Raw genomic sequence first — 13,323 nt, 5'->3', positions numbered from 1 at the left:
TCAGGGTGGCTTCTGGGTAATACCAGATGGCTAGGCCTCAGACTGACGAAGCCTCTTGGATGAGGGGCGAAACGTTTCTTTTTAACAAAAAAAACGAAGTCCAGATGACATGATTCAACCTTTTTTGTTGTTAATCTGAGAAGTTGTTTACTGATTTTTTTATTAAAAGCTTTGTGTGAAAAATGCTAAAGAGCTCAAACCGCCGAGCGTCTGCCATGTCAGCATGTCAGCCCATGTCATGTCAAGGGCCCTCCCTCCCATTTTTCTTAGAGACACACTGCTCAACTATCCATCCTTTGGTTCAAACTGTCTTATACTGCCATCGGGTGGTCAAAAAAGGTACTACACTCAAAACAAATCAACATTTCTTCTAAAATTTGACAATTACTAATTATTGTTGAATTTCAAACCATATTATTGTTTATCGCAATAATTTCTGAGACAATTAATCGCCCAGAAAAATTTGTTATTGTGACAGGCCTATCCACACTCGTCAGAAAAGAGCCGTACTAGTTCTGCTCTATAAATAAATATGACTTGGCTTGACTTGATCCAGTTGCTGCTCGTAATGTTTCCAGCTGTCACTGGTCGTGGTGCTCCAACACTGCTGGTTCCACTGATAAACCTGAACTACTCTTACTTTGACTATGATGTGTGAGCTGCTGGTATTAGTCCTGTTGCTGGAGTTGGACACCCCCTCCGGCGGTACCTGAGTGACTCTTATTGCCACGTAGTTGTGGTTCTACTCCTGAAGGTGTAGTTACCTGAAGGGTATTAAAGGGGCCCACCTGTATTTGACTGTGTGCAGGTGGAAGGACAGTATGTACCATGCGCTGGGTTACAGCAGCATCCTGGTGATGCAGGCGACCATGACCTTCGAGCACAAAGACATCCAGTCTGCCATGACAGCCATCAAGGAGGCGTTACAGACCTGTCAGAGGTGAGCGTGTCACTTCTAGTGTGAAACATGTGGCGACTCTTGTTGTAGTTGTTTAGTGTTCGACAAAGAACCCCTACACAGTAAACCAACATCCACAAAGTTGTTCTTCAGCAGAACATTGTCCACAACATTCAGTACTCCTCCAGCTTCCTGTCTGCCTGTTTTTGGACCACGTATGGTTGTTGCAGAACCTAAACATGGCACAAGAGCTTGAGAGATGGAGATGTGATGACACAGTGCAGCTCTTCTTCTGGTGTCTTTTCTGCTGTAATATTTCTCAGTAGTGTTTAGGAGAACGGCGGTGAGCGCAGCACGTCTGATGCATGGATATAAATGGCAGCTGTGTCAACTCGCTTGTACCATGACCGGTGGTTGAATGTAGTCTTGGTTTTGTGCATGGCTGAGCCTCACTGCAAGTATAAATGTTCAATGTGATGTTTCTGCAGATTCAGAAAGAGGAACTCGATGGTTGGATCGTTGTCCAGTCTGATCAGTAAGCAGTCCAACTTGCAGGAAGGTAGGTGTCCCCTGCATACGCAGAGTTTTACTAGCAGCAGAGAAATGCAGTGTAAAGAAGAAGGACATAGAGTGAAGCATGGTGGGAAGTCCATGTGCTGTGTTTGCAGAGGAGATGCACGCAGAGCTCTGCTACGCCGAATGTCTCCTGCAGAAAGCAACGCTGACGTTTATACAGGTCAGAATTCCTGTTTTCTACTTTTGTCTGTTGGCCTGGAGGCCTCTGTTTGAATCTAAGATGTGAATTTAAAGAAAAGTCACTTGTCGCTGCGCATGTGTGTGCATAGAGTTATATGCGTTGCATTTTTCCACATCTGGTGTCTCAAAGCAGCAAAGAACAGAAAGAAAAGGAAAGCAGCAAGAAAAAGTTTGTCACCGACACTTACATGGTGGATATGATCTGATGGTGTCTTTCATCCAATGAAGAAACGTTCACGTTTTTTTGTTCCGTTCACGTTCTCATTCACGTTCTATGTTGTCATGGTATTGTCAAAAGTTCAAAAATAAAATGGCACTGGTGCCTGTGAGGGGTAGAAAACATCTGGCCACATCTGCAGGAACAAAGAAAATCAGCCACAACCTTCCATCCAGTGAGTGTAAGATATGGACAAGAAAAGAACTCATCCCAACTCTGATCAGCTTCTTCTTTACACTTCAAATGAGTCTGTGGGTCAAACGCAACATTAGATGAAGACAAAGACACAAAATAAAACCCCTCGATCTGTTTCAGCAGCTTCAGGTTGCTCCTTTTATTCTGCTTTGTTCATTTTCTGTCTTTATTTATTGCCCAGGATGAGAACATGATCAGTTTTATAAAAGGTGGCATCAAGATTCGAACAAGCTACCAAATCTACAAGTGAGTGACTGAAAACCATCCAAGCATCTCAGATTTGATCCATGATGTCTTTCAGGAGGTGCTCTGACAAACTAGCCAAGAGACTGAAGCTTGAACGAGAATTAATTGTTTGTAACATCGTTTGTTTTTTAAAGGGACTGTCGGAATGTGCTGAACATCACTCCAGACCGGGCGGGGCAGTCCAACTCATTCCAACAGTTTGAGGGCGGAGTCAAGCTGGGAATCGGCTCTTTTAATTTGGTGGGTTTACAAGAAAAGGTTTAAAATCATAAAATCAAACATCCAGGTGTCCTGTAAAACCATCCTGATCTGTATGATTTGTTTCTGAGAAAAGGAGTTAATTTGGTTTGCTAAATTTAGCAGCATATCATCAGCATATCGACGTATACATAGATGCTCTTATTTCCACAGAATGTCTGATTCAAATCGTGTTTTTATTGTTGATCTTTCACTAAAACGTGGTTTCTTTGATTTTCAGATGCTGTCTCTCCTCCCTCAGAGGATTTTGAGGTTGTTGGAGTTTATTGGATTCTCAGGAAACAGGGTCAGTTTTAAACACAAAAACATGACACTGCGTGTTTTATTTTTTAAATTTAAGCCCCGCCCTGCCTGTTTCTGTTTACAGGGTTTTGGTTTATCTCAGCTGAGAGAGGGGGCGTCGAGCCAAAGTTTACGTTCGATCCTCTGCGTTCTGACCCTGCTCTTCTACAACACTTACGTTTCGTTGATCCTGGGTAGGAAAACGCTTTGACTTAAATGTTACGGGCTCTGTAAGCACTGCTTCAAACAAGTCATTCAAATTAATTATTCAACTTTTTTTTGTTTTTTTTCTTTAATAAGGAACCGGAGAGGGGAACCTGCTGGAGGCTGAAACTTTGCTGGAGCCATACCAGCAAAAATACCCCAAAGTAAGATTATTTTTACTCCCTGAGTTTAGGAGAAAAAAACTAAAAAACTTTTTCTAAATGACATAATTTTACAATTATCATGTTTTTTATTTTTGTTTTCAAGGGTTCTATTATTCTCTTCTACTCGGCTCGCATTTCAACTCTCCGTGGAAACTTTGAGAAGGTTTGTTCATTTATTTATCTGATTTTATTACAAAGTTTAAAAACTTTTGTAACTGTTTTAAAATTAAATAATATCAATGTTGCAATATATTTGAAATATATAAACAAGTCAGTGTATCTCAGGTTCTGGTCCCAAGCTCAAGTAAATGATGAGGATTGTGTCACGAAGGACATCCGATGTAAAACACTTTTGCCAAAACAATAATGCGAGTTCATCAAAGTGAAACCATACGGATCGGTCAAGGCCCGGGTTAACAAGGACCACCACCGGTGCTGTTGACAAACAGGGTGTTGGAGGAAACTGTGCTACTGTTAGTTGAAGACCACGAGGAGGGAAACGTGTCAGGAGACAGAGGAGAAGAGGAAAGTGAAGAATGTAGGACTGAGGGTTGCAACTCTAATTGTGGGGACAATGACAGGCAAAGGTAGAGAGCTGGTTGACATGATGCTAAGAAGGAAGGTAGATGTTTTATGTGTCCAAGAGGCCAAGTGGAAGGGCAGCAAGGCTCGCAGCATTGGAGCAGGGTTCAAACTGTTTTACCATGGTGTGAATAGAAAGAGAAATGGAGTAGGGGTGGTCCTGAAGGAGGAGTTGGTAAAGAATGTAGTAGAGGTGAAGAGAGTGTCAGATAGGGTGATGTGTCTGAAGGTAGAAGTAGAAGGTCTGATGCTAAATGTTGTCAGTGGTTATGCTCCACAGGTTTTATGTTATGTGGAGAAGAAAGATACATTTTGTAAAGATCTGGATGAAGTGATAGAGAGTATTCCCAGGGAGGAGAGAGTGGTGATGGAGCAGACCTGAATGGACATGTTGGTGAAGGAAACAGAGGATGAGGAAGTGATGGGTAGGTTTGGTGTCAAGGAAAGAAACCAGGAAGGACAGATGGTGGTGGATTTCACCAAGAGAATGGAAATGGCTGTAGTCAACACCTATTTCCATAAGAGGGAGGAGCATAGAGTGACCTATAAGAGTGGAGGAAGGAGTACGCAGGTCGACTACATTCTGTGTAGAAGAGGAAACCTGAGGGAGATTGGAGACTGTAAGGTTGTGGCAGGGGAGAGCGTGGCCAGACAGCATCGGATGGTTGTGTGTAGAATGACTGTTGTTGTGACGAAGAGAAAAAGAGGTGCAGGACTTCAAGGACTTGGGGTCCACTGTCCAGGAACATGTGGAGTGTGGTGAAGAGGTGAAGAAGAGAGTCCAGGCAGGATGGAGTGATGGAGAAAAGTTTCAGGAGTGATTTGTGACAAAAGGGTGTCAGCAAAGGTCAAAGGAAAAGTTTACAAGACAGTGGTGAGACCAGCTATGTTATATGGTCTGGAGACAGAACATAGGCGTCACAACCATTATATGTGAAGGGGATGTGAAGGGGACAAGTCCCCCCCACATTAAAAAAACGTTCATTTGAACCCCCCACTTTTACTATGAAACATTAGTTCAGGCAGCGCAGTTTCTCTTTCTTCATGAACGAATCCATTCCACTTGATTAATAGGAGAATACTCAAGCTACTAAAACTCCACTCCAGGTTTTCCTGGTTACCTCCAACTCTCCACCGTCCCTTCCTGCCTCTTGCCTCGGCAGAAAACGCGCACAGGTGGAGGAGGTGGAGGTACCTGTGTTACTCGCTCGGCAGTTTAGCAGCTTAGTGCGGGCAGTGGTTGAGCGGGGGGGGGGGGGGGGGGTCCTCATGAACATATATTCATGTTTGAGAGGAGCTACGTCTGTAGCATTTTATCTTAGTGACGCTGTAAGTCGCTGCAGGTGTAAGAGACTCTGTGTGTTCAGGTGCATTAAAGTTGAAATGTCTTTAAACCCCCACACCTTATTGTCCTCAATCTTCATGAGAAACATCATTTAGATGAGTCGTGTTGAACACAAGTAAAAAAGTCCAGTGGTCATGGTTTTTATTTCTCTATAAACACAAATAGTGTCGACCTGACGCTCTGTATTAAAGTGTATTAAAGTTCAAATGTCTTTAAATCCACGGATGAATTTACACAAACTTGGTGAGAAACATGATTTAAATGTGTTCTGAAGAAGGAAAAGCTGAATAAAGAAGATAAAATCTTCAGAATTCTTTTTTTTTTCATTTTTCAAAAAGTTTTCTAAATGTTCAGATCTCCTCAGACGATCCAAACAAGCTTAAAGACAGAAACATCTGGACTTTATTGTAACTGAAGATGTTCCTCTTGTCATCTCAGGAGCTTCCTCACTTCAAAGAACAGAGTGTGGTCCAGTCATGAAGCTGAGCTGTTCTGTAAGCTAGCTGCTCAGACTATGACTCATTTGCCTTTTGAAAGCATCCGTCCAGAGGACCTGACTGAACGTTGTTGGACTGCTCTACCTGATGGTTGAGCAGGAACTTTGATATGATTAGTTGTTCCTCCCTCTCAGCTTCTTCTGTTTCCTTTCTTCTCTAACTGATGCTGGTGTCCATGTGTGTTGTGAAGGCTCGGGCCCGCTACGAGGAGTGCATCAGCAGCCAGCAGGAGTGGAAGCAGATCCACCACCTGTGTTTCTGGGAGCTCATGTGGACCCACTCCTTCCAGCAGGAGTGGCAGCAGGCCTACCGCTACGCTGACCTGCTGTGCAAAGAGAGCCGCTGGTCCAAGGTAAAGTCACGGCCTGCTCCTCCGGTCACGTTCTGCAACGTGTGCCCATTCTCAGGGTGTGTCTGCTGAACGCTCTCTGGACTCGTGCAAGATCTGAAGACAATGGACTTGACTGCCCGTCCTGTCCTCCACAGGCCATCTACGTGTACCAGAAGGCAGCCATCCTCAGCATGATGTCCGAGGAAGACGTGAGGAAAACCGGGGAGGACCTCGTGGAGCTCTTCAGGTCACTGTCCCTCCACATTTCAAAATAAAACTCACACATTTTCATTTTAGGAGAAGGAGTCAAACCTGTAGGTTCAGGATGTTCTTGATTGTTGTTTTAATTTGGGGCGTTTTATAAAACATGTTTTATTTTTCAAACTAAATATTTTATAACCCTCCAGCAAACAGATGTTGTTAGAAAAGCTTTTCATTGATTCATCTTCTGTTAGGAAAATATCTATGAACCAGTGGACGTATTTTAATGGTTATCATTTGACGCACGTCTCCAACGTTTGGAGTGTAACGTGTATTTGTTCAAACGGTGGCAGTGTGTGTGTCCGGAGTGTAACGGTGTACTTGTTCAAATGGTGGCGGTGTGTGTGTCCGGAGTGTAACGGTGTATTTGTTCAAAGGGTGGTGGCGGTGTGTCCGGAGTGTAACGGTGTATTTGTTCAAACGGTGGCGGTGTGTCCGGAGTGTAACGGTGTACTTATTCAAACGGTGGCGGTGTGTCCGGAGTGTAACGGTGTACTTATTCAAACGGTGGCGGTGTGTCCGGAGTGTAACGGTGTATTTGTTCAAAGGGTGGTGGCGGTGTGTCCGGAGTGTAACGGTGTATTTGTTCAAACGGTGGCGGTGTGTCCGGAGTGTAACGGTGTACTTGTTCAAACGGTGGCGGTGTGTCCGGAGTGTAACGGTGTACTTGTTCAAACGGTGGCGGTGTGTCCGGAGTGTAACGTGTACTTGTTCAAACGGTGGCGGTGTGTCCGGAGTGTAACGGTGTACTTGTTCAAATGGTGGCGGTGTGTCCGGAGTGTAACGGTGTACTTGTTCAAACGGTGGCAGTGTGTCCAGAGTGTAACAGTGTATTTGTTCAAACGGTGATGGTGTGTCCGGAGTGTAACGGTGTATTTGTGTGCAGGCAGGTGGAGGGACTAAAACAGCGCCTTGCAGGGAAGTCCATCCCCATGGAGAAGTTTGCAGTGAGGAAGTCCAGGCGCTACAAAGCTGCTGATCCCATCCCTTTGGTCATCCCTGCACTGGTATGTTACATTTGATCATAAATATTCATGACATCCCTCACTTAGATGAAGCATGTGTAGTTTTTGTGTTTGTAGGAGATGATGTACGTTTGGAACGGCTTCACCATCGTGGGGAAAAGGTCCGACCACACCGAGTCTCTGCTGGTTACTATAGAGAAAGCTGAGCAGCAGCTCCGCAGTGACCCCAGTAAGAACAAGCACACCACTACCACTGTTTACTCTTTCAACCCGTGGTTCTGTTAGAAGTGCGGAAATCTGGAGTTCCACAGGGTCATGTGCTCGGTCTATGATTCTTTACACTTTTCTTGTCACATACGGTAAAAATGAACTGGATCTGTGGTTCAGGTAATAAGAATATTTACAAATAGTTTACCTAACTTCACAAAAGCAGCTAATCTTTTAATGTCGTGCAAAGTAATAATACCTTCAAAAAATTGACGGTAGACTGTAAAGCTCATTGAAAATCTGAAGTACTTTAAAGTTACTCTTTTTTAACGTAGCCAGTCAAATGATGTTAGGTGTCAGTATTTGTGAAGGAACATGAAGATGAACAAAGTTCTGTAAACATTTCTCCATCTTTTATTGGAAAATGTTTTGGTGTGAATGCGTTTTCATCTGTGGCTGATATAAAACAGGTTGGCTGATGGAACGTTGGCTAATGTAGAACAGACATATAAACCTGCTTTATTTAAATGAACCTGTTTGATTCAGATGAACTGAGAGACATGAAGATTCCTGCTTTCAACAACTCGACCATGAGCTGCTTCTCATTCTCCGGCTTGGAAAAAATGGCCGACATTTAACAATTAAACAGTCGGTCATCAAACAGTTGTAGTCACAGTTTGATTTAAATCCAGTTTGTAATTTTGTAGGAACTTTGTTTTGTCTCGGACTTTTCCTATAAACCTTCAGCTGATGTTTTTCATAAATACGTGAATTCAGAAGGTAAATTCTTCATTTCCCAGTCGAGAACGTTTATCTTGAAGCAGCGACAGTGACGGTTGTTTTGTTCATGATGTTCAGATCCGTCAGAGTTCCATCCAGATGACAGCAGTCTGGTCCAGATGTTGAAGGGCCTGTGCCTGAAACACCTGGGCAGGTTACTGCAGGCCGAGCTGTGCTTCACACAGGTCCTGTCCAGGTAACACACATACACACACACACATACACACACTGCTTCAGACTCTTGTGTTGCCGTGCCAGATGACACGTGTTCTATATGTGTGTGTGTGTGTGTGTGTGTGCGTGTGTGCGTGCGCGCTCGCAGTGAGAGTCGGATCCGATTCGACCACTACCTGATCCCCTTCACGCTCTACGAGCTCGGTCTGCTCCACAAGCAGCAGGGGGACTTGAGCAGGGCCGCCGCCTGCATCGAGAACGCCAAGTAAGTCACGCCTCGCTCTGCAGACCTGCGCTCGCCCGGACAAACCTCAGCCCGGTTTCATGACGTATCAGGACCTGATGAGCCTGATCTGGGCTTCATGGGGTTCTGAAGTGAGCCTGATCTGAACCCAAACACAGCAGATTCTACAGAATTGTCATTTCATGAACAAAAACTAGATCCAGCCCTGAAATCAGCAGAACCTCCTCCAGCAGCAGAACCTTCACTTCTCACCGGCCTCTCTTCTGGTTCTAGAGCAGTTCTGACCCACTCTTCTTAACAGGGTTGCTTCAGTTCTTTGAGATTCCTGCTCAGCGCTCTGAAGGTCCACCAGAGTGTTTCAGTTCGGTTCAATCAATCAACCTTTATTTCTACAGGTAAATCCCACTGAGCCTCGAGGACTCATTTACAAGAGAGACCTGATTTAACAAAGAAAGATGACAACAATGGACAACAGTTATAAAAAGTCAGACTACAGGTTTTTTATTTTTATTTTTTTAACAAGTAGGATGGCTAAAAGGAAAAGGTAACAAAACAAAACAAAAACAAACAACAACAAAAAAAAGCTAGATTCCAAGATTCGGTTCAGGTTCTGGACTCTGGACCGGTGGTTCTTTTCTGCTGTGTTTGGGATCGAGGTTCTGTTTTTTAACTCAAATCTTTCTGGACTTCCATAAACCTCCGTTCCTTCAGTGTAGACCATCTGAACGCCACGTAAATGTCCAGACTTGATCAGGACCATCAGTCCACTGCTGTCTCCACGAGGCTTCACATTTTTATAGATCTGTAGATTCTACAGATCTATACAACTATAGAGCTGTAGAATCTATACAACTATAGATTCTGTAGAACTATAGATCTATAAATTCTATCGAATTATAGTTGTATAGATCTGTAGAATCTATAGTTCTATAGAACTATAGATCTGTATAGTTCTATAGAAATATAGATCTATAGTTGTATAGATCTGTAGAATCTATAGATCTATAGAACTATAGATCTATAGTTCTATAGATCTCTAGAATCTATACAACTATAGATCTATAGTTCTATAGATCTGTAGAATCTATAGATCTAAAGAACTATAGATCTATAGTTCTATAGATCTGTAGAATCTATAGATCTGTAGAATCTATAGATCTATAGAACTATAGATTCTACAGATCTATAGAACTATAGATCTATACATCTATAGTTGTATAGATTCAATAGATCTATTGTTGTATAGATCTGTAGAATCTACAGATCTATACAAATATAGATCTGTAGATGTCATGTGCCCCATGTTAGCGTTGTTGTCCTGTAATAAAAAGCTTCGGCTCTTGTTTGTTTTACTGAACTCGGTCATTTTTTCAGTTCTTTGTCTGTAGCTAAAGTTTCTTGTGTTTGTGTGTCCACACCTGTGAGACACACCTGCTTACTTTCTAGGTGTGCCTGTTGTGAAAATACCTGTTTGTTAATTATCAGAGTCAGAGAGATTTATTTGTCATACACACCACATGTGGTACATGTGGTGGAACGAGGTTATGTACACAGGGTCCCAGTTACATCAGATTAATGTCTCCGGGCCCCCTCGGGGGCCCCGAGAAGCCCCGCCCTCAGGGAGGAATGTTTGAAAGGATCAAATGTACTTTTTCAGGCACCTGTGCAGATTTTGACTTGAATCTTTAGAAAGTGAGCGAGCAGATCTGTACTGCATGCGTCAGGTTTCTGAACGCTCCTCTAATTAAAGGATCGGTTTGTTTTGGACCAGGACGAACTACAAGGACTACTCCATGGAGTCCAGACTGCACTTCAGGATCCACGCGGCGCTCAGCAGCCTGAAAGGATCTCCTGTCAGCACGCCGTGATCCTCAGAGACCAGAACCGGCTCAGCAGCGCGTGTCGGTGCGTCGGGTTCAGGAGCACGGGTTTACCACAGGAGTCTTTAGTCAGTAGTTCATTCCTTTAGCAGCTCAGGAGGATTCTTCTTTTGTTACAGATGGTTTGGAGCTCAGCGCTGATCTGCTCCAGTTGTTTGGGACAATCCAGAAGTTAAAGAACTTATTCTCTGAAGGAGACGGGATAAAACTGTGTTTGCTTTATTTATTTTGTTTTTCAAGAAACAAGTCAGCCGTCAAACCAAACGAAGGATCCATTAAGTGGCTAAACAGATGAGTTGGTTCTTTTTGGGTTTTCAGTTTTTCTCTGCGTGAACGTGAAGCAACAACTCGGAGCCTTACGCTGAAGCAGATCGTAATAAAAGCACAGAATCAAAACACTGAAATATTTCAGCTGGAGTTGTGGCGACACTTAAATCTTTGATAAACGAGCGTTCGGGAACATTTACTTATTTTATCTTTATATTTAGTTTGCCTTTTTAATTTCCTACAGATGCATGATGCAACGCTGTGCACGACGCTGTGCACGACGCTGTGCACAAACGGTCTGCAGCCTTCTCACCAGTCGTGGCTTAAACTCAGTTAAACACACTCATTCCAAGCTCACACACACGCTCTTGTGCACGTTGAACGAGATTAGAAATGGCTCTGTTGCACATTTTACGGCGTCTGGAAGAACTCGTGCTGTCCGTACCTCAGTCGGCGAGCAGGCGTCCATGTTGAGAAGCCAGGTGGACCCGTTCTTTGATTCTCAGGCACAGCTGGCAGCAGAGCGTTTGCATGCATATTACAAAATGTAAACCTGGAGATACACAGGGCTCTATGCTCGGCACACTATTCAAATTTAATCTTTATTTGCATTAAAAAATGCCTGTGGCTGCGTGAAGTTTGGGTTTTTGTATATTTGGTAGAGGTGACCTCTCAGCAGCACAAAGGCCTCTCATTCACAGTAAAAATAATAAAATGTGTATTTATAAAGCCCTGAAACTGAAGCATCTTAGCCGATTGCAAAATACAGAGTTAGTCTTGGCTAAAACGTCTTTAAACTTGGTTAAATGCAGTCTGCTGACTGTTAGGCTAGTTGTTGGTATGCTCTTGGTAAATTGGCGCATTAGCAGCGTTTGCTCAACCAGAGAAGGTTTGGGTCACAAGTTCCTACTGCTGTTCTTCACTGGTCATGCATGGAAACGTTGGTGGACCAAAGCTTTAGATCATCTTTACTGCAGTCATGAAAGATGATTTCCTGCTCGCTTGTCTTGTAAATAAGAAAAAGATCAAATTATAATCCAGCAGGATTTACAGCTCTTCTGAAGGTTCCTGGTCCAGTTTGGAAGGTGAACATTGATCGTGCAGTTTGAGAGCACTGCTAAGATCAAGTTTTTTCTTGCAGTGTAGATCACCAACTGAATGAATCAATTACTTCATGAAAGTCTGTATTTTAGACAAAGCTCCATGTGAGTGGTCTTCCATGTCGGGCAGCAGCTGGTCTTTCTTTAGGACGTGATGAAAGGTCGGGGCTTGTGTTGCCAGCTTGTTTCAGGAGGTCAACCATGAAATGGTGCAGCTTCCAAATGAAGAAACAAACATGACATCTTGTGCAGAGCAAAAAGCCTGCGCTGACACTCGCTGCTGATGTTTTCCACCGAAGCAGCTCTGCCTGTGAGAAACGTTTGCACAGATGAAACGACCTCGTGGCTTCTCAACCCTCTGCAAGGACTGAGGCTCATCTTAACCAAGATGTTCTTATTTTTCTACAACTCTGGCAACGAACAAAGAACGGTGCCTTTTTGTTGCTTTTGTTATATTGAGACAAGTCCGTAAATGGACTGTAAAATGTTGAGATCAGAAGCAGATTTATGATTAATTATAAAATAAGCACAAAGTATCTTCTCTAAACTGGGATGATGAAGAGTTGTTGAATAAGTGAGCAGTGGTTGGCAGGAACCAGGAAGTGATGGAGATGCAGAGCGAGACCGTTGTTCTCCGTCCTGTCAGCATTTATTCACCTGAAGACCGAATCCTTCGTGTGTTTGTGCCTGTCCCCTAAAAGTTTGTCTGTCTCTGTGAGGTCTGCAGTTTTATCTTGTGAACAACAACGAAAACATGAATCAGAACCACAGAGTCCAGAGAAGCCCGCTAGAGTTCTGGCAGTGGAAGCACGAGTTGTAGCTCATGTTGCTGAAAAACTGCAAAACGCAGATTGTGAGCCGCTGCCATCAAAGGCAGGCAGCCACGGAAACACATCTGTCGGTGTTGCCTGTTAGCAAAATATCTCAAGAAGCAGTTCAAGGATTTTAATGAAACTCTAAGTAATCCTTGGATGTGCAGCTGAACATCAACAGCAGATATTTGAGCTGCAGCTCAGTGTGGTAGTAGCTAAGAGTCGTCTCCATCCCGTACTCTGAGGGACAGCAGAAGGGCCAGATGTTTGGAAGGCAGCGAGCGACGTGCGTTCCTTTAAGAGATGCTACCTTCACACAAACTTGGACTTCTTTACGTTTTAAAACGTTTGGACGACAACAAACAAAATCATTTCCAGCAGCAAAATAAGACGGACGAAAGAACGTGTCCATAATGTTCACGAATAATTAAAGAACAAAACGTGTTCTTTAACCCCAAACCAGCTGAGGAGCTCCAGCTGTCATGACCACAACCTTAGAGACTTCCTGTCTGTTCAGTGGCTGGTGTCTGTGTTCACCTGGACTTTGTGTAGAAAACCGTGTTCTCACATGTTCTCTAATGTTCTCACATGTGCTCATGTTCTCACATGCTCTCATGTTCTCACATGCTCTCTAATGCTCTCTAATGTTCTCACATGT

The 13,323-nt window shown here is 43.5% G+C and overlaps 1 protein-coding gene across 1 annotated transcript in view; it reads left to right on the top strand.

Annotated features, from left to right (window-relative positions):
- The window catches only part of LOC119410249 (tetratricopeptide repeat protein 39B), a 22,641-nt gene extending 9,484 nt beyond the window's left edge, over window positions 1-13,157 (top strand). Inside the window, exons 4-19 of the mRNA XM_037677165.1 lie at window positions 809-940; window positions 1,387-1,457; window positions 1,567-1,634; window positions 2,248-2,312; window positions 2,447-2,552; window positions 2,791-2,856; window positions 2,938-3,046; window positions 3,153-3,220; window positions 3,324-3,383; window positions 5,835-5,996; window positions 6,131-6,222; window positions 7,123-7,243; window positions 7,319-7,430; window positions 8,267-8,384; window positions 8,511-8,627; window positions 10,378-13,157. Coding sequence (XP_037533093.1) covers window positions 809-940; window positions 1,387-1,457; window positions 1,567-1,634; window positions 2,248-2,312; window positions 2,447-2,552; window positions 2,791-2,856; window positions 2,938-3,046; window positions 3,153-3,220; window positions 3,324-3,383; window positions 5,835-5,996; window positions 6,131-6,222; window positions 7,123-7,243; window positions 7,319-7,430; window positions 8,267-8,384; window positions 8,511-8,627; window positions 10,378-10,474 — 1,564 coding nt within the window. The 3' untranslated portion in view covers window positions 10,475-13,157. The remainder of the gene's footprint in view (window positions 1-808; window positions 941-1,386; window positions 1,458-1,566; window positions 1,635-2,247; window positions 2,313-2,446; window positions 2,553-2,790; window positions 2,857-2,937; window positions 3,047-3,152; window positions 3,221-3,323; window positions 3,384-5,834; window positions 5,997-6,130; window positions 6,223-7,122; window positions 7,244-7,318; window positions 7,431-8,266; window positions 8,385-8,510; window positions 8,628-10,377) is intronic.
- The last annotated feature ends 166 nt before the right edge of the window (window positions 13,158-13,323 follow it).

This window comes from Nematolebias whitei, chromosome 1 (genome assembly GCF_014905685.2).
Source record: "Nematolebias whitei isolate Nwh7 chromosome 1, NemWhi1, whole genome shotgun sequence".
Lineage (NCBI taxonomy): Eukaryota > Metazoa > Chordata > Actinopteri > Cyprinodontiformes > Rivulidae > Nematolebias > Nematolebias whitei.
The sequence above is the reverse complement of the archived record's forward strand: the minus strand, read 5'-3'. Positions and strand labels throughout refer to the sequence as shown.